General features: G+C 40.9%; 4 protein-coding genes across 5 annotated transcripts; 1 reads left to right on the top strand and 3 right to left on the bottom strand.

Annotated features, from left to right (window-relative positions):
• Nucleotides 1-530: 530 nt before the first annotated feature.
• LOC139020435 (olfactory receptor 1Q1-like) lies at nt 531-1475 on the bottom strand. Its single transcript, XM_070430077.1, has one exon. The coding sequence runs from the start codon at nt 1473-1475 to the stop codon at nt 531-533; it is 945 nt and encodes a 314-aa protein (XP_070286178.1).
• Nucleotides 1476-9848: 8373 nt separating this feature from the next.
• LOC139020434 (olfactory receptor 1f45-like) lies at nt 9849-10781 on the bottom strand. The gene has a single exon (XM_070430076.1). It carries the CDS (start codon nt 10779-10781, stop codon nt 9849-9851), a length of 933 nt encoding a protein of 310 aa, XP_070286177.1.
• Nucleotides 10782-17338: 6557 nt separating this feature from the next.
• On the top strand, nt 17339-18304 carry LOC139021017 (olfactory receptor 1N2-like). The gene has a single exon (XM_070431158.1). The coding sequence runs from the start codon at nt 17339-17341 to the stop codon at nt 18302-18304; it is 966 nt and encodes a 321-aa protein (XP_070287259.1).
• A 4711-nt stretch (nt 18305-23015) lies between these two features.
• LOC139020433 (olfactory receptor 1J2) lies at nt 23016-26018 on the bottom strand. 2 transcript variants are annotated; one of them, XM_070430075.1, is made up of 2 exons: nt 25101-26018; nt 23016-23033 (listed from the first exon to the last, which is right to left on the bottom strand). In XM_070430075.1, exons 1-2 carry the CDS (start codon nt 26016-26018, stop codon nt 23016-23018), a joined length of 936 nt encoding a protein of 311 aa, XP_070286176.1. The 2 variants fall into 2 exon arrangements, with proteins under 2 accessions (XP_070286176.1, XP_070286175.1); XM_070430074.1 differs by lacking the exon at nt 23016-23033 and having other exon boundaries at nt 25080-26018.
• Nucleotides 26019-26560: the final 542 nt, after the last annotated feature.

The raw sequence follows: 26560 nt of genomic DNA, 5'->3' as shown, positions 1-26560 counted from the left end.
GCATCCGGTCTTCAGGCCTCCAAGGGCTATGCCCAGTGACTGTTGCTGGTAACTATTGTTGTTGGGGATACAAGCGGCAGTGAACAGTGTGGTGATTACAGCATTGAGCTCATCCGACCAATCTGAGATATGATTTTGACTGTGTTTCTTTTCTATTTTATTGAGCCTCGTCGCTTAGTCTTCTTGGAAAATTCATGTACATTTTCAATAACCATATTACCTTCACGAATTAATGAGAATTGGTTTCTGTTCCTTGCATCTAAGTAACTCTGAGCATTAGAACCTGGGTGTTTAATGACAGGGCCAGAAAACAACCTCAACTATAACCAAAGCCATGCTATTGTTTTACACTAAATACATAGTTTCATGTGCTTTGGGTTTAAGGGATATCTCAGGACAATATCCAAAGAGAAAATCTGTGAGATGTATTTAATATAGATATTTCTAGGAAGTTCTGAAAGAAAAATATGCGAGGGTCAAAACTGTTTCCCCAGAATCACAGATAAAATTTGGAACAGTGTTTTGGGGTTTCATCTAAAGAAAGAAATCCATGATCTGCTCCTCCATTTCCTGTAGGCTCTCTTGACATCCCCATTTCTCAGGCTGTAAATGAAGGGGTTCATCATGGGGGTCACCACTGTGTGCATGACTGTCAGGATGCGACCCTTGGCCACTGAATAGCTGGTAATAGGCTGGAAGTAGACCCATGTGAGCGTGCCATAGAAGATAGCCACCACAGTGAGGTGGGACCCACAGGTAGAAAAGGCTCTCCACTTGCCCTTGTCTGAGGGACTCCGGAGCACCACTGAGATGATGCAGGCATAGGAGGCAATGATGAAGGCCAGAGCTCCGTTGATGACAATAACACCTTCCGTGTGAATCATCAGGGTGTTGAGGTGAGTGCTGGAGCAGGATAACTTCATCAGAGGGTAGAGGTCACAGAAGAAGTGAGGTATCCTGTTATCTGCGCAGAAGATCAATCGGCCCATGAGAAAGGTGTGCAACAAGGCGTGAAGATGGGAGAGGATATGGCACAGGGCCACCATCTGTGAGCACAGCATCCTGGTCAGAATCATATGGTAGCGGAAAGGGTGGCAGATGGCGATGTATCTGTCATAGGCCATTATAGCCAGGAGGAAGTTTTCCATGGCTGCAAAGCATATGAAGAAATAGGTCTGGGCTAAGCAGCCCATGTAGGAAATGGTCTTTGTAGGAGAGAAAATGTTCTGCAGCATCTTGGGGACTGTGGTGGAGGTGAAGCAGATGTCTGTCAAGGCCAAGTTACTGAGGAAGATGTACATGGGGGTGTGGAGATGTGGAGTAGAGATAATCAGTGTGATGATGGCAAAGTTGCCAGAAATGTTGATTGCGTACATAAGTAGAAAAAGAAGGAAGAGGGGGATCTGTTCTTGTGGGTAGGCAGAAATGCCCAAGAGAACAAAATGGGATACACTGGTCCAGTTGGTATTTTCCATCTGTTGCCATAAGAACAAAAATGATTATTATTAGTTTTTTATTGAGGTATAATTGACATATAACATGATGCTAGTTTCATGTGTACAATATAATGATTCAGTATTATTATACATTGTGGAATGATCACCATGATAAATCTAGCTAGCATCCACATGCTAGTGTACTAATTACAATTGTTTTTTCTTGTGATGAGGACTTTTAAGATCTACTCTGTTAGCAACTTTCCAATATCCAATATCGTATTATTAACTCGAGTACCATAATGTCCATTGTATCCCCATGACTTATTTATTTTATACCTGGAAGTTTGTACTTTTGGATCCCTTTCATCTATTTTGCCTACCTTCTCTACCCTTCACCTCTGGCAACCACAAATCCGTTCTCTGTATCTATGAGTTTTTTCTTTAGATTCCACATATTAATGAGATCATATGGCATTTGTCTTTCTCTGTCTGACTTATTTCACCTAGCATAGTACCCTCAAAGTCCATACACATTGTTGCAAATGGCAAGGTTTCATTTTTTTTTTTTTTATGGCTGGATAATATTCCTTTATTTATATTACATCTTCTTTGTTCATTCATCCATCGATGGACAGTTAGGTTGTGTCCCTGCCATAGCTATTGTAAATAATGCTGCAGTAAATATGGGGTTGCATATATTTTTTCAAATTAGTGTTTTTGTTTTCTTCAAATAAATACCCAGAAGTAGAATTGTTGAATTACATGGAGATTCTATTTTTACTATTTTTGAGGAACCTCTATACTGTTTTTCAAAAAGGGTTATTTTTATAGACTTGGACATGTGAGCAGGCCATTTAGTTACTATCACTTTTTTGCTCCAATGTAAACTACATATGGTGTTTATGAAAGGATCAAGTGCTTAATTGTTTTCCAAAATAACGGGGTATGGATTTTTCATTATAATTAACATAGTCACTATCACCATAGCTAACATTCACAGAGAACTAACCTTGAACCAGGGACTTTGCTACATTATCACATTTAATTTTTATAATAACTCTACGGAAGCAATTATTATTATTATTATTATTATTATAATATTAGAAATGAGAAAACTGAGGTATAGAAAGTTTAAGCTCATAAAAGGGCAAAATCTGAACTTAAAGTTTTGTTTATCTGGCTCCAGAGGCTATGCTAGTGACACTGCATAACACAACTCCTCAAATTAAAACCAAGGCATCTCATCCATGGTAATAAGACCTGTTGACGGGCTATATATAGGCATTTTGGCTAAAAGGGATTTCAGAGGTCATTTGGTCCAGCAATTTCTATTTTGGGGAATGCATACCCCAGTGGTGCCCAGCGACTCCTCAGAGTGCACAGACATGGTTTCAGGAGAATCAATATCCAGATTCTCAGCTTTTGCATTTTTCTTTTCTTAAATCGTTTTGTCTTCAAGATGTCACCTTATGCATTATTCTGTCTTCCACTTAACAAATGAAAGACTACTTTAATCCATCCAAGTCTTTTGCATTGGCTCAGGATATAAAAACCTCAAAGGAGCCAAATGAAGGGACAATTAGAACCATTAAGAAAATGAATTACTTTAATGAACAGAATACAAATATTTTTAGATTGAGGGGTTTCCAATTGCTTGCTTTCAAAAAATTTGAATACCTAATCTAGTTGTCAGCACATCATTAAAAATAATTTTTGATTATATGTAACACTAGTTACTGTCATATTACTTGGACAGCGTTTGGTCCCCTGGAATCTCAAAGAACAAGTCTATTATTTTTCAACATTAAATCTAAACATCAATCAACAGAGGCAGCATTGTGCAGTGAGCTAGAACCCCGATGCTTTCATTTAACAGCCATATGACCTTGAGGAAGTCACTTACCCTCTAGGAGCCTAGGTGTTCTCATCTGTAAAATGGGGGGATTTTGATAGCACATTGCTCATAAAGTTGTTATGAGGATTAAATGAGAGTACCTGGTCCTTGGCAACTGTTCAGTGCCAGCAACTATGCCTATCAATTTTTCAGTCTTCTCTACACAGAGTCTCCAGGTTTTTCTGGGAGGACAGTGTTTTGCCACCCAGGCCTCTCTACAGTGAAACTGCTCCAGTTTGTCATTGTCTTACTATTTGCAAGAGCATGGATGGACCTGGAGAGCATTATGCTGAGCGAAATAAGCCAGTTTGAGAAAGATAAATATCACATGATCTCACTCATTTGTGGAATATAATGAACAACATAAACTGATGAATAAAAATAGATCCAGAGACAGAGAAGCAGTGAACAGACCCCGTCCAACCTCAGAGGGAAGGCAGGGGAAGGGTGGGGTAAGAAATCAATCAAAGGACTTGTATGCATGCATATAAGCAGAACCCATAGACACATGGGTAGGGGGATGAGGGTATGTACTTGGAGCAGGGGGGTAGGAATGGCCGGGGAGAGGTCAATGGGGGAAAAAGGAGACATATGTAATATTTTAAACAATGAAGAATTAAATAAAAAATAAAATAAAATGTGGCTCTCAGAACTAAGCAAAATTCTGTGAGTCTGCTCTTTCATCACAGGGTAATCATGATGATTTGGTCTGGTCATAAATCATAGCTTTTTGGGTGGAGATCAGAGTTGGCAGTCCACAAGTGAGCTATGTCCATGGCTATCCCAAGAATACTTAACCTTCACAATTAGGTCGTTGGAAGAAAAAAGTGCAAACAATTAAGATCTGCCCCGTATAAGGCACTTTCAGATGCATGGTCTCATATAACTCTTACAGCACTTCTAGCTGCAACAATCACTTATCCTTATTTCATGGGTGAGGAAGTCAAAGCATAGGGAGGTGAAGTGATTTATTCAGCATAAATGGTCTGGCTGGCCTTTACACTTATGTCTGAATGCCTTGAGTACTGTGTGTGTCTGGCTACATCACACTCCCCTTTAGCTTACTTAGCATCTTCCCTATGGAAATGGATTTATTCATCACTCCTGGACTGTCTGCTTTTATATGTCAAATTAAAGGATGTCACCATATTACAGCTTAAGAGGGTGAGCATTAGCTTGTTCAAGTATAAAAGTGAACAAATTCATAATATGCCATTGAGCTATCCTTAATTGATTTCACTATGGTATGATGAGGAATAAGAACTAAAGAGTTGTAACCACATTTATTGAGCACTTCATGTAAACCAGGAATTATTCTAAGAGCTTTATATATGTGTTTTCCCTTGATGATCACAGCAATTCTGTGATATAGGTATTATTTTCTCAATTTATAGATGAGGACATTGAAGCTCTGAGGGGTTCTGTAACATGCTCAAAGTCACAGAGTCAGTAGATGGTAGAAATGGAATTTAAGTTCGGTTCCATCTGACCTCAATTTCCATGCTCTTAACCACTGGGCTATGCCACCTTTTAAGCTTTCCCCAACTATTGCAGTTCCTACTTTCCTTTTCCACTCCACTACCTTGTGCATTTGGCTTATCTTGTGATAAGTGTCTATCATAGTTTTTCTAGTTTAATCCTTATTGTAGAATTAGGAAGTAGATATTATTATTCCCATTTTCAGATCATGAAATTAAGGACCAGGGGATGAATTAATGCCCCCCCCCCCCCCCCAAAGGTCACAGAGCACAGGATTAGAGCCAGGTTCATCATGAATTTGTCTAACTTGGAAGCAATGCTCTTTCCCACCTCACCCATTTACCATATCACCCATGTTTCATTCTTGTCCTGCTCTTGGTTCAGGAAAAATGGGATGTCTCTTCTCAGTTCTAGGGAGGCCTAAGAAAGAGACTCAACTTTGCTTGACAGTTAACAGACTATGGCTGCTACCTGGGGCAATGCCATATAACTCCTGTGACAAAGCTCCCCAGAAGGCTAGAGAGAGCCCCAGAAGTGGTTGGAGGGTGAGTTGCCTGGAACCTTGGAGTCCTCCTCGTCTGCCTCATAGCCGGCAGAGATTATCCTGCTTGACCCATACTGCAGCCTATCAGCTCTCTATGGGAACTGGAGAATAATGTGGTGTGTGGCAAGGGGGTGGGGAGCCAAGAATGGGGAACTACTAGAGAAGAATCTTGCTTTAGCTAAGGATGTGGAAGCAGCAGCAGTAGTGTGGTGTGTGAGAATGGCTCTTGACCCAGGAATCAGAAGATTTGGGCTTTAGTCTCAGATCTGCTATGAAAATTTTCTTTGAGACCTTAAAATCACTACTATTTTGGCCCTCAGTTTCCTCATCTGAGAAATGGGAAGAATAGTACTTGTTTTCAATCCACAGTCTTTGTTAAAAAAACAAAACAAAACATAAGAGACCATGGACATAAAAGCCCTTTGACAAGTCTTATGAAGCAGTGAGAAATTGTTCGCATTAGATTTCTATAGGAGCTTGGGCTCTCTGTCACAGATAGGTCCCCATAGCTTCCAATAGTCTAATGCAGAGACTTTCTGATAATACAGCTGCCTTTCATTCCAAAGTGAGCTTTGTAAATAGAGGAGGCACTTGGATAGCAGTCTATTCTCTGAGTTTCTCTGTTTGATCATTAATCCCTAGAAGTGGAAAGAAAAGTCTGGGCCTATCATCAAGAGAAGACAAAGTGGACAACCGTGTCCAGGGGCCGATTTTTGCATCATCCAACCCTGATTACCCATAATACCTCCCCAGCTGATTGATGCTTTCTGAAATTCCATCGGATATTTTCTCTTTGAATCAGGATAATGTCCCTGAGTGGAACACTCTTGACTAACTGAATTATTCATTCTTTTTTGTGGTTAAGTTTTAGTAAGGGGAAGGGAGAGAGTCCATGAACACACAGCATATCTGAGGATGGTGTAGGGAGGAGGCACTGTGAAGGGAAAGAAGAGAAAAAGGAAGATGACTTAGGGAGTCAGAGACAAACTTCACAGTATGCACAATATTTGAGAAAGATGGTCTTCCCTCTGGAAATTACTAGGAGTCTATGTAGGAATAATCTAAGGTGCTCAGAAAGCACTGTGTGGTGTGCAGCCCTGAGTGCAGGCACTCACCTTACTGCAGATCCCCAACTAGACTGCAATGGGCTGGGCTCGGCACGTCCATCCTCCCTTCAGCAGCACGTGCCGTCATGTTTTGTTTTGACTGCAGCACGGAGCAGTCCACTCGGAGAAGACAGAGAAAGTTGCCCAGCACAGAAGAAAGAAAGGTATCAGGAAAGGGGTTGAAGGGCAGAACGGCTAGATTCCTGGGGGTGCTTCTGCTTGTCAGGGGCAGGAAAGCGTGTCCGGTAAAGGCCTTGGGAGGACTGAGCATGTGTTTCTACATGAATCCCCTGCTTCCCGCAGCACAGTTTCCCAAGTGTGTCATTGGCCGAGCTCACTGCCTTCTCTGGGGAGTGGGGCCCATGGGGCAGTGCTTCCACGGTTAGTATTAGTGACCGTCTCAGCTGACCCCAGGAGAGCAGCCAGGACCTGGGAGACCAGCCTGGACATGGGGTTCTCTGATGTGAGCTCCAAACTGTGGCACTGAGAAGAAAGCCCAGGAAAACTTTGATATGGTCAAAACATGGATGGGTATCTCCCTGCCTGAGGCCTGAAAGATATAGCCTTCTTTTAAGTGATACACTCTTGTTTTTCAAAATATTTAGCTGTGGATGTGTATTGAAAACTGAGAGTCTGTTTCTCACTTTTACTATTCCTCTCCAGGGGTGATCTCTGTTAATGTTTTTTTTAAAAAATATATTTTTATTGATTTCAGAGAGGAAGGAAGAGAGAGAGAGAGAGAGAGAGAGAGAGAGAGAGAGAGAGAGAGAGAAACATCAGTGACAAAATAGAATCATTGATCGGCTGCCTCCTGCACACCCCACACTAGGGATCGAGCCCACAACCCGGGCATGTGCCCTTGACTGGAATCGAACATGGGACCCTTCAGTCCACAGGCCGATGCTCTATCCACCGAGCCAAACCGGCTAGGGCTCTGTTAATGTTTGACATGTACCCAATTAACACATTTTCCTGTACACATATGTATATGTACAATTTTGTTTCCACAGAAATTAGTTCATTTGTTCTGGAGCTTTCTTTGTTTATCTCATCAATATATCATAGTCCTCCTATGTCACCATCAGGCCTACCTCATTATTTTAAAAGTATTTTGTGGATTATTAGATGTGCCAGAAGTTATAAAATGTCCCTACTCATGCCACTCATCTCTGTTTTGGGGGGAGCTATTACAAAAGAAACACTACATGGATATTCTTTTACAGGCTCTTCATGTACATATATTTTTATAGAAATGGAAATGCTAGATGGAAGTATATGTGTATTTTAAATCTCATCAGTGTCACTGGATTGTCCTCAAAAAAGTAAAACCAATTTTTACAGACTTTAACCTTGCTAATGCCGTGACCCTTTAATACAGTTCCTCATGTTGTGGTGACCCCCAACCATAAAATTATTTTCGTTGCTACTTCATAACTGTAATTTTGCTACTGTTATGAATCGTAATGTAAATATCTGATATGCAGGATGTATTTTCATTGTTACAAATTGAACATAATTAAAGCATAGTGATTAATCACAAAAACAATATGTAATTATATATGTGTTTTCTGATGGTCTTAGGCAACCCCTGTGAAAGGGTCGTTCGACCCCCAAAGGGGTCGCGACTCACAGGTTGAGAACTGCTGCTTTAAGGGCATATGAGAGTGTCCTTTCCACATGAACGGACAGCACCATTTACAAACTCTTTGCTGTTTCCCAACCTAATGACAAAAAAATAAACTACAAGAGGTTTACTTTTTATTTTCCTAATTGCTGGGGGCAATTTTTTGACCATTTTAGCATTTCTTCTCTGACTTTTCCAGCTACATCCTTGCTCACTTTTTCTATGTGGTTGCTATGTTGTTGTTTTTTGTTGATTTATAAGGGTTATAATGTGGTAAAGAGATATTCTCTTAGCCTTTCCTTCTTGATCTGACTCATAATTCTCTAACTACTAGTATTCTCAGTATCCAGCATGGATGGACATTTTTTTCTCTTACTTAAGCTCTGTTCATTCTGAGAACACAAATCATTAGTTCCCCTAGAAAGTAGTGTAACATATTTTTATTGATTTTAGAGAGGAAGGGAGAGGGAGAGAGAGATAGGAACATCAATGATGAGAGAATCATTATCGGCTGCCTCCTGCACGCCCTCTACAGGGGATTGAGCTGAAACTTGGGCATATGCCCTTGACTGGAATCGAACCTGGGATCCTTCAGTCCGCAGGCCAACGCTCTATCCACTGAGCCAAACCGGCTAGGGCAGTGTGACATTTCTTTATCATATTTCATATCAGTCAGTGCTCAAAAATCGGAAACACATACTAGTATGAACACCGACATCATCGAACGGACAGAGTTGGCAATAATAATAGCTCACATATGTTGAGTGTTCACTATGTGTCAGGCATTCTGTTTAAAGTGTTCAAATGCTTGTATGTCCTTTAATCCTCACAGTAAGCATATATATGAGTTACCCCCATGTTCATTGTAGCATTATTTATGACAGTCAAGATATGGAAACAGCCTAAGTGTTGTTTATTGAACATTTACTGTGATCCAAGTTAGTTAACATATTATTTACTACTTAGAGGAATCCAATGATGGAGTTATTTCAGTTTTACAGAAAAAGAAACCAGAACTGAGACAAAGAATTTTCCTCAAGTTACATAGTATGAAAGCAGTGGACTTTCGGTTGTGACTTGTAACTTCTGACATTAAGTCTTGAGTTCTTGTCACTAAAACACTAAATATAATTAGAACTAGGGTACATGTGGGTAGGGGTGTTGACTAACATAATCCAATTACTTTAATTTATAAATGAGGAAACCAAGGCTCGGAGACATTAAGTGATTATCTAGCAGTCGCACAGTTCATTGATGGCAAAGCCAACACTGGAACCCAGGATTTAAATGAAAACTTCATTCTTATTCTTCTCTAGAACACTGACTGTTTAAATGTAAAGTATCTGGTCATTTCCTTTGTATTTCATTCTACCAGACAGAATGAATCTTATATTCTTGAGCTAGAGATATATATCTTCTATAGTTCTTTTATTACGTGAGCTAAACAAAAAATTTGGACTTTTATTTTCATTTTATATGTCTACAAGCCCCCACCTGTGGACTTTTGTTAGTCATCCATTAAAAATAGACAAGTACTGTTGTGGGAGTGGGTAGTACACTACTCAAAGCATGGGCACTTCACAGAGATGGTTGGAGGTTACTGCTGTCACAGATCCTCTCCTTGTCCTCAGATGTCAGTCTGCACTGTGAAATATAAACACGAGAAAAACAGGAGTCTCAGGTTTAGAGAAGTTACAGTTGTTGGGCTCTCCGGAGGTCAATTTTCAACTCTCAGTTCTGAGTCTTGGTCCTGGAAAGAGTGTTAGAGTATTTTTCTTCTGAGAAGCTTTCCTAGAGCCCCCTTCATATCCTTGTTTCTCAGGCTGTAGATGAAAGGGTTCAGCATGGGGGTGACCACTGTGTACATCACTGAGAAGACTCTGTTCTTTCCACCTGAGGTGGATGATGGAGGACATAAATAGACCCCAATAGCTGTACTATAAAATAGAGAGACCACAGACAGGTGGGAGCTGCAGTTGGAGAAGGCCTTTTGCTTACCCTTTGGGGAGTCAATTCTTAGAATAGCCAATGCAATGTAAAAGTAAGATGTAAGGATGCAGACAAAGGGTCCAATTAACAGTGTTCCTGCTACAAAGATGAGCATCAGGCTATTGACATAAGTACTGGAACAAGCCAACTTCAGGAGGGGGACCAGATCACAGAAGAAATGGGGGATAATATTGGGGCCACAGAAAGAAAGCCTGGTCACTAGGAGGGTATGCACTAGGGCATGGAGGATAGTGACCACCCATGACCCAGCCACCAAAAGGACACAACATTGGGAGTTCATGGTCATGGCATAATGGAGGGGGTGGCTGATGGCCACATAGCGATCAAATGCCATCACAGCCAGGAGAAAGTTGTCTAGATCTGCAAATAGGCCAAAGAAATAGAGTTGTGTAAGGCACTCACCATAAGAAATCAGCTTATTCCCTGAGCCAATATTACCTAGCATTTTGGGAATTATTGTAGAGATGAAACCAATGTCAGAGAAGGACAAGTTGGCCAGGAAGATGTACATGGGGGTGTGGAGGTGCACGTCAGAGCTGATGGCCAGGATGATGAGCAGGTTGCCCAGCACAGTGACCAGGTACATGCCCAGGAAGAGCCCAAACAGGAGAGGCTGCTGCTCTGGCTTCTCAGAGAGGCCCATGAGAAGAAACTCATGGATGCTGGTCTGGTTTCTTCTTTCCATGTCTGGAATTCTGTATGAAATAAATTGTATTAAGTATAAGTAGCAAAAAGTAAAATAAAGCTGTGTTAAAAATTTTTGAGCCTCTACAAAAGTTTTGTGTTTTAGACAATTCTGTTTGGGAGAGCTCGAATTTATAACTATGCACATTAGGAAAGACCGTTTGGATCAGATGATTTGTAAAGTTATAGATTGGTGTCAGCACTTGACCAGATATCCAAGGCTCCTTCAAATGATTCCAGCTGTTCCCATGAAACATGGCAGGGAGTATGGAAGGTGCTCTGGACGGCACCCATCCTATCAGCACACTGGATGATTACAACTTCCCTGAATAATTATGTCATTAAGTAAATAGCATTTTGATTAATTATAATTAATTAATTGATCATATATAATTATAAATAAAATAACCTGATAATTTATTTAAAATGCTTTTTAAAAAAGTGAAATTTCAGAACAGTATGTATATTTATAATTTTATTTTTGTAAAATTAAAACATAAATGTTGGTATATGAGTAAGGACACTGAAATAAACACCGTGTAGAGGTCAATAGTATTTTCTTCTGAGAAGTGAGTATAAGTCAGAAGGTTGTGGGTGCCACCTTCTTCATAACTCAGTTTTAACAGAACGTATTATCTTTGTAATGAAAAAATTCTTTTAAAAGTATGAAGGATGCGATTGATTCATTGAATTAATCCAAGTGACCATCCAGAAGGCTTGGAGGTTGGGGGAGTTCTGTCAAATTGACCAGGGTGTACTCTCTGAAAGGCAGCTCTGACAAGTGAGTAGGAGAACAAAAATCAAACGCCTCTGACCCTGTGTGAAGGAAAGAACAAGTGAGGGAGCAGGAATTTGTCATCATAGGCCAGTCCATGCAGGCCCTTTCAAATCTTCCCAACTTTTCCAAAGAAAAGGCTGTAGGAAGTGCATGAAATATTGCTTCCCTTCACTCTGACAAGGCTGGGAATTATTGTGCTTTTTCTCTGACAACATTGATATTCTCACTCATCCGGCTTTTCCACCCACTTTGAACCTCTTCATCCGTATTTAAAAATCTAACAGACAGTATATTCCAGCTTCTGACTCCTTTGCTCTCACAGGACTTTCTTATATTTAGATACTAGATTGATATATTGCAAAGCTAAACAGAAGGTGTCAAATCCTTAGTTCGTCCCCCAAACTACCTGTTTGTTTCCAGCCCTGTTCAGAGAAGAGGATGTTTTTACCTGAGACTCAGATATCTTTATTTTCCATAGCAATCATATTGCAGATACATCAGGAATCTCATAACTAAATATTGGATATTAGGTTTAACCAATCCATATCCATTGCTCTGAGTTAATGAAAAAGTCAGAGTAATAATAATAATAATAATAACACTTGCTGAGCACTAGCCATGTGCTGGCCACTAGATTCTCTTAAGTGATAACTCTGTGCAGAGTTGCTGTGATGATCTTTATTAAGAAACTGAGCTTCTGAAGGGTTAAGAAACTTCAAAAAGCCACACATTTAGGAACTGAAGTTAAATTGTCGGAATCAAAAGCCTAAGTTCTCTGATCTGCTATGCTGCTTTTCAGTGTTCACCAAACCACATTCTAACTCTAGCTCCGCTTCCTGCGTATGTTCAATAAGGAGAAAATGCAACATCAGCAAATTCATTCATTCCAACTTTATCGAGCTATAGCTGACAAATAAAAATTACATAAAATAAGGGGTACAATGTGATGTTTTAATATGTTTAGTGCATAATTACAGCTACATTGTGAAATGATAACTGCAATCAAGTTAATTAACATATCCATCACCTAGAGAATTGAAATATTCATTCAATTGGGCCGTTCCAGTTCATGGCAAATGAGGATATTTTGTAATATTGGCTTATGCATCAATCTTATGTGAGTGTGAATTGATGTAAATCAGTCCATTCTGCCCAATGTTTGGATAAGATCCAGTTTCTGTACTTGTAAAGCTTAAGGCCTCAAACCATGATTTTTACATGAGTGGCTCAGACTCTTTCCTTTCTGGTGACTCTCTCTCCTCTGTCCCCAAATGCAACTGGATCTAGACTTAGGAGATTAGCAAATAGCAGGAAATACAGTGATATATTCTTTTATTTGCATCCAACTGTAACACCTTTATAGTGAGAATTGGAAATAAATGAACATTTTATTCCAGTTTTCACTTTTCTTGCTCAAGGGTAACTTAAACTTCAGGAATCTTATTATTCACTAGAAGCATATCACCCATTATAAACAGTTACACTAATTCCAAGTGAAAATGTACAAAATGAATTAATCTGATTCTTCTGACATTCTGGGCATATAAACTAATAAAATGTAAAACAATTAACTTTTGGGAAAACAATATGTCTTTTGGTTTAAATTTGATTATTATGACAAATGGTCTAACACCCTGGCCAAGGGTCCAAGCTGGAGGAGTGTGTCACAATCACATGGGGAGCATAGGAAATGGAAATTTCAAAATGGAACTCTCACGGTATCTATACACTTAAAGCCTCTGCCTTAGACTCATTTATGTGTTCCTAGGAGAATACTTAGGTGCATAGAGTAAAGAAGAAAAATTTTGACTCACCTTCTATATCCAAACTAATAATATGCATTGAATAATTCATTTAGCTTCTCTGAACTGTATTTTCCCTCCCTGTGAAGAGGGATAACTGAGTCCATGTCATAGGCTGTTGTGAGGTTCCTTATTGCCTCACATCAGGAAAATGTCAGTGCTATTTCTTATCATGACATAACCAGCCCTTCACGATCCCCTCCCCATCTGTCAGTCCAATGACACTTCCCCCGCATGCCATGCCACTCCACATTCTTGCCCACGAATCACTCACAGTCCTCAAACCACTCGTCGTGTTTTTCCTGCATGCCTTTGCTACTTAGCTATTCCACCTCCCTGAATGTCTCCTCCTCTTCTCCACCTGGCAAGAGCTCAGGCAGGTGTTAACACCTGGGGATGTTGGAGTTCATTGCTTTATCTTCTGTGCTTCCCAGTCCTGTATATGGGTCTCTGGTAGAACACCTGATATATTGCCTTATAATTGCTTATCTCCATTAGACTGTGTGGTCCTCAGTGCCAGGGACTCATTTTTATTCATCTTGTTTCTTCTTAGTACTTGGTGATCTTCTATTGAATAAATTAATGGATGGGTAGATGTAAAATGACATTTTAAGCCACAGTGAAACTGTATGGTGTTATTGTTTAGCTACCAGCATTGCCTTTTACTTACAGAGATAGTTAATAAAACAGATGACTCTTAATGAAGATCTTCGGTTGCTTAGCATATGTTCTGGTACATAGGAGGTTTTCAAAATTGTTTGTAAAAATGAAAAAATGCCCCAGCCGGTGTGGCACAGTGTTTGAATGTTGACCCATGAACGTTCTCCTGATCTTCTGATCACAGTTTGATTCCCAGTCAAGGCACATGCCCAGGTTTCGGGCTCTATTCCCAGTAGGGGGTGTGCAAGGGGCAGCTGATCAATTATTCTCTCTCAGCATTGATGTTTCTATCTCTCTGTCCCTCTCCCTTCCTCTCTCTGAAATAAATAAAAAACATATTTTAAAAAATGTATTGTGGATGTTGAATTAGTAATCAATTGTATATTTTCACAAGTACTGAATTCATGGTTTGTTTATATCTTACATTTGAATTAAATATTGTTTTGTTTTAATTTAAAAAGATGCACAAGAAATTAATGCTTGGAATTTAGATTTAATGTGAGCATATCTTCATGTGCCCCTTCCCAATGCTGAGAAATATTCACCAATTCTCTTGCTTTTATATATTTGAAAACAGCCAACATGATCTGATATGCTCCATTCACACATCAAGCCCCTCTCAGGTGTATATGAAAATTTTAGGAAACTGTGGTTTCAGGGACTAAAGGGTTAAATGAATAATCTGGGCAATAGCCAAATCTATCTAACCACCCCACCCTTTAGGAACTTAAAGGGACATCAAGCCATCTAATGCAACTGTCTTATTTTATGAACGAGTAAACAGACCTCAAAGAGCTGCTGCAATCTGTCCAACATTAGACCTGTTACCAAAAACAGGATTCCCGAAACAATTTACAGAAGACCATTCTGCTTCTCTTGACACGTGGCAATGACTTACTATCAGTCCTGAGCTGGGCCAAGAAGAGCTGCTTATTTCTTCATGTTAAGGTAGATGTTTGATTATTCTGTTCGCACTTCTCACTTGTCAAGACTGACGAAATCATATTTGATGAGCAAATGGAAAGATAGCATCTTCCCCTATATTTTAGGCAGAAGGGACCCCTGGCATATGGAAGCCTCATCTACTCTAAGGAAGAAGAAATGAGAGAAGGGCATCCTAGATCCTGAGTCAGCCAGCCTAGCTAGGATCCCAGGAAAACATGCAGCTTCTAGCACAATCCCCAGAGCTCTGTGAGGGAGGTTTCAGAGACATCTGGGAATACTAGTCTCTAAAGGATTCATTGTGGGAAAAGCTTGGTTCCTGCCCAGTCCCAATCCTCAAACTCTAAATGACTGCTCTGTGACTTTATGAGGTTCGCTTATCCTCTCTGGACTTTGGTTTTCTCAAGTAAATAAATCAGAAAACAAAATCTTCTCTCACAATAGAAATCTTAGAGTTAAAAATTATATATTTTTTGTCATTCTAGAGCACATGGAGCATTATCTTGTGGTTTTAATGAACACTTCCCCAACTCCTAATGATGGTGAGCACATTTTCATGTGCTTATTGGTCATTCCTACACATCCTTTATAGAAAGAGTCTACCCATTTTTATTCTTTAAAAAACACATATTTTTATTGATTTTAGAGAGGAAGGGAGAGGGAGAGAGAGAGGGAGAGAGAGAGGAAGACAGAAACATTGATGAAGAGAGAGAATAATTGATTGGCTGCCTCCTGCCCACCCCCTACTGGGGATCGAGCCCATAATCTGGGCATGTGCCCTGACTGGGAATCGAACCATGACCTCCCGGTTCATAGGTCGACACTCAGCCAGTGAGCCACACTAGCTGGGCAGTTTTTCTCAGTGGTTAGAGTGTCTTGTTTGATTCCTGGTCAAGGGCACATACTTTGGTTGTGGATTTGATCCCCCGCCCCAGGTGGGGTGTTTACAGAAGACAACCAAACAATGTGTCTCTCTCATGTTGATGTTTCTCTCTCTCTCTGCCCCCTTCTGCCCTCTTCCACTCTGTCAGAAAATCTATGGCAAAAATATCCTTAGATTCAGATTTTAAAAAAGAAAGAAAGAAAGCCCAGCTGGTGTGGCTCAGTGGCTGAGTGTCGACCTATGAACCAATCTGAAATCTAGAGGCTCAGAGAAGTCAAACAACACCCTCTCCCTCAAGGTAGCGGGGCCAGAAAACCTTTTGGCCAGGTTTGGAGTCAAAGTTTGCTGTTCTACCTCCTGTCCTGACCTCCTTCTGCCCTCATTTCCAGCTTTCCGAGGAGATACCCCAGAGCAACTACTGCCCTGAGATCAAAGACACAATCATCCCTGGGCACAAAATTGATCAAATGCAAATCTCCCCAGTATGCTCTGCACTCCTCCCATGCTCCTGGGTGAGCCTGGCTTAGGGAGCCAGAGTATGAGGCTAAAGCAATTACTTCATGTTTGTCTCTGAGGATCAGCCAGGGGAATCATACTCCAGAGGCCCTGAACCTAGAAATACTCCCGTGACAAGGTGCACAAAGGATGTCTAACACCCATCACTGCAGTCAGGGTTGCTGCTCTCCAGCTGGCTCAGTGAAACCAGCCTCGCCGGGTCCTTTCAACCTTCTCAACTGCTATAGGCTACGAAGAGCCCTGCGTGCTTGAAGCATGGTCCTCTGAGACCAAAGGGGGAACCCAGGAACAGTGTGGGCTCCTTTGTGGGTGCATCCTGTTTGGGCCACAGCAATATGGTGAGTGCTGCAAGAAAGGGGCAGGCAGGGCTGTGTTTTCCCTCAGAGACCCACAACGATCACAGTCAGCATCCCTGTGCACTCTCCCAGACATCCTGAGGGGAGCAGTGGGAACCCAGTCACCTAGGTCTGCCTCCTGCAGAGGAAGAGGTTCAGCTCAGAGGTGGCCGTGATGCAGGGTGTTTAAGGACGTGGGAAATGCTGTATTTTCTCTTTGTGACTTTGTGAGAGTGACTGAATATCTTTGAGCCTTGTGTAACTCTCTGTGATGTCAGATAACAAAAGCATGCACTACACAGAGCATTTGGTTAGATGCTGCAATGTATAGTGCTTTCGGTTCAGCAAATGGCAGCTCTTAATGCCCATGTGCTATATAGCATGCATGGAAGTAACTTGGAACTCATATCCCCATCCAATACCTACCACTTTGCTTTTGTGTTTTAATCTCTCTGCCTACTTGCTCTCTCTTACCAGCTAAACTGAAGAGTAGGGAAGAATTATGGGAGATCCATGAGGGAAGGTCTAGGGATCTTTATAGTCTAATATGAATAAAATATAACTCTATCATTGAGGACCACAAGTGTTACTTTTTGTGCAAGTTTCCTGTATCTCTTTTCTCTTCCTAGAAAGAGTGGTGGCATGGACACAATTAACCAGTCCAGTGTCACTGAATTCCTCCTCTTGGGTCTCTCTGAGAGCCCAGCGCAGCAGCCTCTCCTGTTTGGCATCTTCCTGGGCATGTACCTGGTCACTGTTTTGGGGAACCTGCTCATCATCCTGGCCATCAGCTTTGACCCTCACCTTCATACCCCCATGTACTTCTTCCTGGCCAACCTCTCATTTGCCGATGCCTGCTTTTCTTCCACCACGATCCCCAAGATGCTGGTGAACATCCAGACACAGAGTCAGACCATATCATATGGGGGTTGTTTGACCCAGATGCAGTTTTTCATGATATTCGGGGCACTGGATGACTTCCTCTTGGGGGTGATGGCTTATGATCGCTATGTGGCCATCTGCAAGCCTCTGCACTACTCCACACTCATGAGTCCTCTTGTGTGCGTGCTTTTTCTCATAGCATGCTGGGTTCTCACCATCCTCGCTGCCCTCTTACACACCCTGCTCATGGCTAGGCTTTCTTTCTGTGCAGGCAACACCATCCATCACTTCTACTGTGACATGGTCCCTCTGCTGCAGCTCTCTTGCTCAGACACCAGCACCAACCAGGTAGCCTTGTTCATTGTGGCCTCCATGATACTTACTGGCCCTCTCTTCCTGATTATCCTGTCATATGCACACATCATCTCCTCTATCCTCAGGGTCCCATCTGCCTCTGGCAGGCAAAAGGCCTTCTCCACTTGTGGGTCCCACCTCACTGTGGTCTTCTTGTTCTATGGTACAGCAATCGGTGTCTATCTGTGCCCCCCTTCATCACACTCAGGGGGGAAGGACAAGGTTGCAGCTGTATTTTACACAGTGGTGACTCCCATGCTCAACCCCTTCATTTACAGCCTCAGGAACAATGACATGAAGACTGCACTGAGAAGGCTTTTTGGAATTCACAACTGTCTTCCCAGGGACTCTAATCTTGTATCCGTATTTTGACATTACACTCTGAAGAAATCCAGAGCTTGTGAAGAAATATGATCCTCTATCACATTTACTTAGCTTTTAGAGAAAAGTGATCTAGAAATCACTTAAACCCTCCAAATACTACAATGTATGTAGTCAGCATATTTCATAAAGGACATATACTATGATAAATGTTGTCAGTATTTCCTTGGTTTGAATGGTGATCTCAGCTAGATGGGAGTAAAGATCAATTAAAACTTCATTTATTTACTGTCTTAATTAAAGTGTGAATTTTTTAACATGCAAATCAACATTTATTAATCTCTCTCATTTGCCAGATACTGTGTCAGGCAGAGGGGATACTGAATCTACCTCCCCATGTGCTATGTAGTTGCACTTATAGTTGCAATTAATGACAGTATATGTCCAATCATGATGATTTCTCCATAAAGCTTAATATTTACTTTGTTCCACTTTCTTATCTCTCTAAATGTATTATGCCATTTACTAGTAGTTCCCTAATTATAATCATCTTGGATATGGTACTATGGGGTAACTATTTTACAGATGGGGAAACTATGCTATAAGTAGGAAGGGAAAGTTGAAATGTGTTTCTTGTCTGACTCTGGAGTCCACACTCTTACATGCTTGCGTATCCTGCTGCTCAATGCTAATGTTTGTACTAAGAGGATTATTTATATTAAAGCTAATATGTATATGTTGATGCCTACCATGTGCCAGGTACTATACACTATTGACAAAATGTTCAAATGAGTAAGATACTGTCCATGTTTATACATGGTAGGAACATGTTCTGTTTATTGTTAATTAACTCAGATGATGATAGTTTCCATAACTAGTGTTGGAGCACAAAAGGAAGAAAAAAATGTGTCAGGTACAGTTTTACCCATGAGGTGACATCTTGTTGAAGTTTAACCTGTGAGCTCATTTGAATTAATGAAGAAAGATTCCATAGGGACAGGCTAGTTACAGAGGGTCATGCTTGTTCTTGGAGCCATTGCAGTCCAACTTTGGAAATGTTTGCAGTGGTTATCTCTCTACAGGTGGATCTTGCCTTTCTTTACCAGTTCAGTTTCCATAAAGTCTCTTGGTCAATTCTGTTCTTTGTGGCTCTCTCTCTCTCTATTGTCAATGCTTTTGAATTCTGGCTGCAGATTAGTATTTCCTAGGGCTTCGGAACTCTCTAGAAAAGAGATCCTAGTGTCTTTCATAAAAACAAAATGATAAAACTGGTAACTCTAGTGCAACCAGGTTTGAGAATACTGTTGTAGGATTTTCTTCCTGGCAGCAAAAGGACAGATGAAATAAGGTGTGAAAATATCTGGTGAATGGTTTACCCTAGTAACAATTAGTAAGATAAAAATCACTGGGGGGAGGGAGGAGTGGGGCAGGGCATAGAGCACTGAGAAGTTCCTAAATACTCAATCCTGGCTTAATCCTTTTACACCTAGTTCAGTTTTTAATTCTTTGTCTGCTGTAATTCTCTGTCCAGAAAAATCCTTGGGACTTGCTATACACTTTCTACCTCTGAATAACATTTATTTCACTATTATGCATTATTTTAAATTATATTAACAATAATATCAGAGTGAGGCATTTGTCACTGCCAAAGAGTCTATTTATATCCTTATCTTTGTGCTTCTACTCCCATTCAAAACAGATAAGCAGATAGATTGCATACTGTCCTGCCCTCTGGAAGGATTTCTCTTCACTGCTGTTCTTTAGAGTCACTCCTGGGTGGGGTTGTATATTGCGGTACACATTCTTGACAGTATCTGTCCATTCCACTTTCGCTCTTGAGTCATGATTTTATCCATGAACCAGGTTGAAGTGTTTTCCACTCTAACAGGCCAGTGCTGTGAGCTGAGTGAAAGGAAACTGAAACCAAGGTAAAGGACATGGGGATCTGGGCTGATCATCCCTATCACCGGTGCTCTCTGGATCTGCTTGAGGCTAATCCCAAATACAAGATGTTTCAAAAAAAATGTATACACATTGTAACAGCTGATAGCTCAATTTTGAAAATGAAATGCCTTTTAGTAAACACTGCCTTTACAATTATTTAAAGTGTGTGTATACATTTCTTGGGGACACCCTATAGTTCCATTGTATGATGGCTTGCTGCACCCTTAAACTTTGATTCAAGTTTAAAACTGGGTGATGGATCATGATTTTTTTTTTTTTTACAAAAGCTACCATCAGCTTGCCACGTACTATTTTTAATTTTTTTTAAATTATATAATTAAAGCAATGCCCTCATTGGCTTTTCCTCTACCTCAGTCTTAGAAATACCACAGTGTATTAGCCAATACAACAGATCTCTATAGGAGATCTGGCCTTGTTGCACATTTTGGTATTTTGCCATTTTCAGTCACATACCTTGATGGTTAAGTGCTGCCTCCTAGGCCTCTGATGCCTCAGGAAATTTTATTCCCGTTGACACCAAAGAGCCAAGCTCCATTTTAGCATTTCCTATCAGTCTGTCCTAGGGAAGAGATTATCAGTCAACTTTTCAGTGATTCTGATGTCCTCAGAATCACTGAATTCTTTATTGCTTTAGTGAAGGGAGTATCTTCTGTCCCTTCTTGGGGAACACAGTAGCTGATGGATTCTCTGGTCTCCCATAATAAATGCATTCTCATAGGGCCATGTACCTAAGATTCTGACCTCTTCTTCAATACTTTGCCAAGGGGTTCTAGCATCTGCATTTCATTTATTGTAGGCTGCCATTATTTCCAAGCCTGTCAATGACCCCAGCTGTGTAGAAGAACTCGTTCTAGGTGTTCCTCATATGAGAAGTCTCCCACATCAAACAAGTGTACTCTATCTAGCCTTATGAGCCTTATGTTCTATAACTTCCTTGTCCAGCACCCTGAGGATCCACCTCCACTTGTATTCATTCAGCCAGTTATTAGTGGGATGTCTAAGCCAAATCTGCCCCCCTTTTGATGAATCAGGTAACTATTCATATAGCCAGGACTGTTGTCCCCTGTTGGGACTATGCTGAAATCTGTTTCAAGTTATGAATCTAGAGAAATGAGGGAGGGAGGCAGGCATTTTAAGAAGGCAAACATCACCTTGCACATCATCCACCTCAGGGGAGAACTTTTTCATTTATCAAATGCTCCAGAACAACTCCAAAATTAGTGTTTAGAAAATACCACCATTTACTTAGTTTTCTTTTCCATGGGTTAGCTGTTTAGATCCAGCTCAGCTGGGTAATTCTCTTAGTGGCTTTGGAGGCTCACTGATGTGTTTGCAGTCAGCAGTCCATCGACTGGGTGACGGTGCTCCTGGAGCCTGGCTGCTTTTAAACTGAAACAATGGGAGTCATACAGGATCACATGCCTTTCATCATAGGACAGGCTGGCCAAAGCATGTCCACATGTCACCACTGTTCCAAGAACAGCAAGAAAACAAACACTTTTCAAAACCTTGCTTGTGTTAAATTTGCTGTTACCCTATTGGCAAAAGGAAGATGTAAGGCCAATCCATATTCTAGGGTTGCAAATTTTACCTTTTTGGAGGAGATACCAAGTCACATCTCAAGGATGCAGAATCAGAGAGAAAGAATTTGTAGCCAAGTGCTAAATCTATCACAGAACCTTTTCATGGTAGTCAGGCAGTGGGCCTCTGCTCTTGTCTGCCAAGGGAAAGTGGAATGCTTCCACCCATCTGTAGGATTTAAAGGAGTATGAGATTCAAGTAACTCTATCTAAATGTCCCAATGATAGGTCTCACATTTCCACCCTTTCTCTTTCAGAACCCCGAATTTAGAATAGGAGACCTAGGGCTCTGCCCTCAATTTTTTATGATCAAATTATGAGCCAGATTTTCTTAAAATTTTTTTTTTTCAATTACAGTTTACATTCAGTATTATTTTGTATTAGTTTCAGGTGTACACCATCCAGCGGTTCTCAACCTGTGGGTCTCGACCATCGGAAAACACACATAGCATATCAGATATTTACATTACGATTCATAACAGTAGCAAAATTACAGTTATGAAGTAGCAACGAAAATAATTTCATGGTTGGGGGTCACCACAACATGAGGAACTGTATTAAAGGGTTGCGGCATTAGGAAGGTTGAGAACCACTAACCAATAGACAATCATACTTTAGAAAGTGTTCCCCCTGATATTTCCAGTACTCACCTGACACCATACATAATTATTACAATACTAGAGGCCTGGTGCACAGATTCATGCACCAGGGGGGTGGGGTCCCAGCAGTCGGACATCCTCCAAGGGGCTGGGTGCCACGGCTCGATAGCGCTGCTGCGGAGTCGGGAGAGGCTCCCGCCACTGCAGCTGCATTCGCCAGCCATGAGCCCGGCTTCTGGCTGAGTGACACTACCCCTGTGGGAGTGCACTGACCACCAGGGGGCAGCTCCCGTGTTAGCGTCTGCCCCCTGGTGGTCAATGAGCATCACAACGACTGGTTGACTGGTTGTTCTGGTCATTTGGTTATAACGGTCACTTAGGCTTTTATATATAGAGATTATTGACCATATTTCCTATGCTGTGCTTTACATCCTATGACCATTTTGTAACTACCAATTTGTACATCTCAATCCCTTAAGCTTTTTCACCCTGCCCTGAAACCTCCCTCTCCTCAGGCATCAGACTGTTCTCTGTTTCTATTTTATTTGTTATATTGTTTTTTAGATTCTACATATAAGTGAAATCATATGATACTTGTTTTTCTCTGACCACCTTATTTCACTTAGCACATATCCTCTAGGTCCTTCCATACTGTTGCAAATGAAAGATTTCATTCTTCCTTTAAAATATTTTTTTTAATTGAATTCAAAGAAGAAGGGGGAGAGAGAGAGAGAGAGGGAGAGAGAGAGAGAGAGAGAGAGAGAAAGAGAGAAACATAAATGATGAGAGAGAATCATTGATCAGCTGCCTCCTGTATGCCCCACACTGGGGATCGAGTCTGCAACCGGGCATATGCCTTGACCAGGAATCGAACTGCGACCTCTTGGTTCCTGGGTTGACTAGAGTTTGGGGCATCACCAGAGCCTTAAATGTTACCCTACTTGCTGATTATGTAGTAATAAATCCTATATTTAGATATAAAATTGGGTAAACATATTGCATTTTGCATACGGCAGACAAAAAAGAGATGAAAAGAGTGGGGTGAAAACTTGATGCCCATAATAACAATAATATGGATGGGACTCAGACAAATGCTATATTGTGGACTATGTCAAGGAGCATGGCAAGTCAAATGAGGACTTTTAGACACGAATGACATCCTATAGCATAAAATTGTTCAGCGCCTTGTCAAGAACTCAAGTGTCCCTTTGTGGATATAGGTAATTGGAAATCAACAGTGCCTTATAACAAATGTACATTTTATTGTGCATCGTATGTGAAATAATTCTCAGTTAAAATATCAAAATATGCTTGAGTGACATTAGCAAGATTACAAGTGTAACTGAAATCCCACAAGGCTTCATAAAAACAAAAAGCCACTAATGGATATAGGTTGTAATTTTTTCAAAGCTTTGGCTTCGTTTGCATAGATCATATAGTCTGCTGTGATGATACAAAGCATTATATATAGTATTTGATATATCTATGTTATATATGAAAGACAAAAGAAAATATAATAGCTCAGGAAAGAGCCATTAGAGATTGGAAAAGAAATGTACTACAGGCAGAATCAATCTGAAAATACCATCATGAACCAGAGATTTCTCTATTACTAACATAATTTAAGTATTCCCTTGTTTCACTCTCCCCACTCCCAGAGTTCATGTAAGGTGTTATAATTTTGCATCCCATACCGCCATAATTTAATTCCTTACACCAGGCTCTTCAAATCAGAGTTCACAGATCTGCAGCATCAGCATCATGTGGGGGCATCATAAGTACAAATCTGGGGGCCCCATCCCAGAACTACTGAGTTGGACTTCGTGGTGGTAGATTTCAGGAACCTGTGTTTTAGCAAGTTCTCCAGGAATTCTTGTGCACACTAAACCTTGGGCAGCTTTGCTTTCTTTCTTCATTTGGGAAGGCAGGATGTCCATGAAAGATAGTCAGTGCTGGAACTGGAGTGGTGTTTGTAGGAAAGTGATGATGTGTGCAGAGAGTATGCACTGTAATGTGATCGTATGTATCTACAAAGGGTGACAGCATGAAGCATGCTTTTATTAATTATTGTGTATGGGGGCTAAGCAATATCAACCACACAGTACTGGCAAAGCGGGGCCTGTGGCCAGTCTTGATCTCCTAAAGGGACCTTCATCTTCAGAGTTAGAACATTTTATATCATTAGTGGAGAGTAATACATTTCTTCTTATATAAGTGACAAGTAGTTTGGATTCTTTGCTTTCAATAGGCCCATAAAGATGAAAAGAAAACCTATTTATTTTGCATAAGATTGTGTAGAGAAATAATGTAGCTAATCCTTTAGATTCTTGGGTTAAAGGTTGAGATTATGGTCTCAAAATATAAGAGCTTCCAAAATATCTCTTCTAATAACAGATAACCAGACTGCATATTATTATATCTCTTCTGCCTCCAAGTTGCAGAAATCAGTAATAAAATTGATCTAACACTTGCTAATCAAAAGTTACTAATAAAGGAGAGCATTGTTAATAAGATAATGAAGTTCTGGTCAACAAATATTTACCAAGTACATCCAATATGCCATCATTTATCTTAGGGCTTATGTCTCCAGAGACCTTAAAATTTTCAGACATACTCAAATGAAAAATCAGATCTGTGAGATCAACAAAAATGAGTTTCTGATTTAAATAAAAGTCACAGATATTACTGTGAGAAAAATGTTGCTTTACTGAAAAGTTTCCCAAGGGCCTTTTTCATGTCCCTGTTCCTAAGGCTGTAGATAAAGGGGTTCAACATGGGTGTGACCACCGTGTACATGAGAGCCACAATGATGTCCTTGTCAATGAAATTGCTTAATGTTGGGAAAAGGTACTGCCCAAATATTGCCCCATAATATAGAGACACCACAGAGAGGTGGGACCCACATGTGGACAATGCTTTACAGATCCCCCTGGTTGAAGGGACCCTCAGGATGGTGGCCCCAATGTAGCCATAAGATACCAGGATACATATAAATGGCAGGGTAATGACCACCACCCCTACTGTGAACATGACCCACTCATTGAGAGAGATGTCTGAGCAGGACAGCTTGAGCAGGGCCCCAAGGTCACAGAAGAAATGGGGAATGGTGTCAGCACAGAAGGATAACTGGGTCAGAAGGAGGGTGTGGGAAAGGGAGCTGGCGCAGGACAGGATCCAGGACACAGCCACTAGTAAAACACATAGCTCTCTCCTCATGATGGTGGTGTACTGAAGAGGGTGACAGATGGCAACGTATCGGTCATATGCCATTGATGTAATAAGGAAGCTGTCCAGGTCAGTAAAAAATATGAAGAAATACATCTGTGAAATACACCCTGCATAGGGGATGGATTTATACTTAGTGTGCATGTCCTTGAGCATCTTAGGGACAGTGACAGATGAAAAGCAGACATCAGTGAAGGCCAAGTGGCTGAGGAAGAAGTACATGGGTGTGTGCAGGCGAGAGTCCAGCCTGATGAGCAGGATGATGAGCAGGTTGCCCAGCACCGTGGTCAGGTACATGCCCAGGAACAGGGTGAAGAACACGCCCTGCTGCCCTGGCGGGATGGGGAGCCCCAGGAGGAGGAACTGGGACACGCTGCTTTGATTCTCTCTCCTCATGGTCCTCCTCTATCTGCTGGGGATGAAGAATTGTTGAGAATATTAAAACCAATCTTTATTGTTGAAAGTATTACATATGTCCCCCATTGACCCCTTCTAGCTCATCCCACCCCCCACCCCAGGCCTTCATCACACTATTTATTGTCTGTGTCCATGGGTTATGCTTATATACGGTTGAGAATATTAAGGACTCTGTAGTAATGATTTTTAGCTGTCATATGAAAAATATGTATGTTTTGTTTCAGAAACTGGGAAACTTAACGTATGTTTCATATAGTCCTTATATGTTGGCACATAAGGAAATTAGAAAAATTGTCAATGAGGTATGTTAATGTGAGCCAGCTTTTCTTAGTTCACTGTCAAGACAGAATTTGTGCATCTGTGGCATCGGGGACCTGATGTCTCAGCCACGTTATTGCCCCAAGGATACTCTGTGGTGAGTGCTCCAGACCATCAACCAGGGCATGGCCACTTTTAGAAGATTTGACTTCAGTACCCATTTTTAAATTTCATATGAGAAGCAAAATTTTAAATAAAAGGTT

The sequence above is a fragment of the Myotis yumanensis genome, unplaced genomic scaffold, assembly GCF_028538775.1.
Source record: "Myotis yumanensis isolate MYYU_CA2020_CCGP unplaced genomic scaffold, mMyoYum1.0.hap1 SCAF_12, whole genome shotgun sequence".
Lineage (NCBI taxonomy): Eukaryota > Metazoa > Chordata > Mammalia > Chiroptera > Vespertilionidae > Myotis > Myotis yumanensis.
The sequence above is the reverse complement of the archived record's forward strand: the minus strand, read 5'-3'. Positions and strand labels throughout refer to the sequence as shown.

Bases quoted from the DNA above. Each gene is read 5' to 3' on its own strand.
- LOC139021017 (XM_070431158.1), top strand. From the start codon at position 17,339: ATGGACACAATTAACCAGTCCAGTGTCACTGAATTCCTCCTCTTGGGT.
- LOC139020435 (XM_070430077.1), bottom strand. From the start codon at position 1,475: ATGGAAAATACCAACTGGACCAGTGTATCCCATTTTGTTCTCTTGGGC.
- LOC139020434 (XM_070430076.1), bottom strand. From the start codon at position 10,781: ATGGAAAGAAGAAACCAGACCAGCATCCATGAGTTTCTTCTCATGGGC.
- LOC139020433 (XM_070430074.1), bottom strand. From the start codon at position 26,018: ATGAGGAGAGAGAATCAAAGCAGCGTGTCCCAGTTCCTCCTCCTGGGG.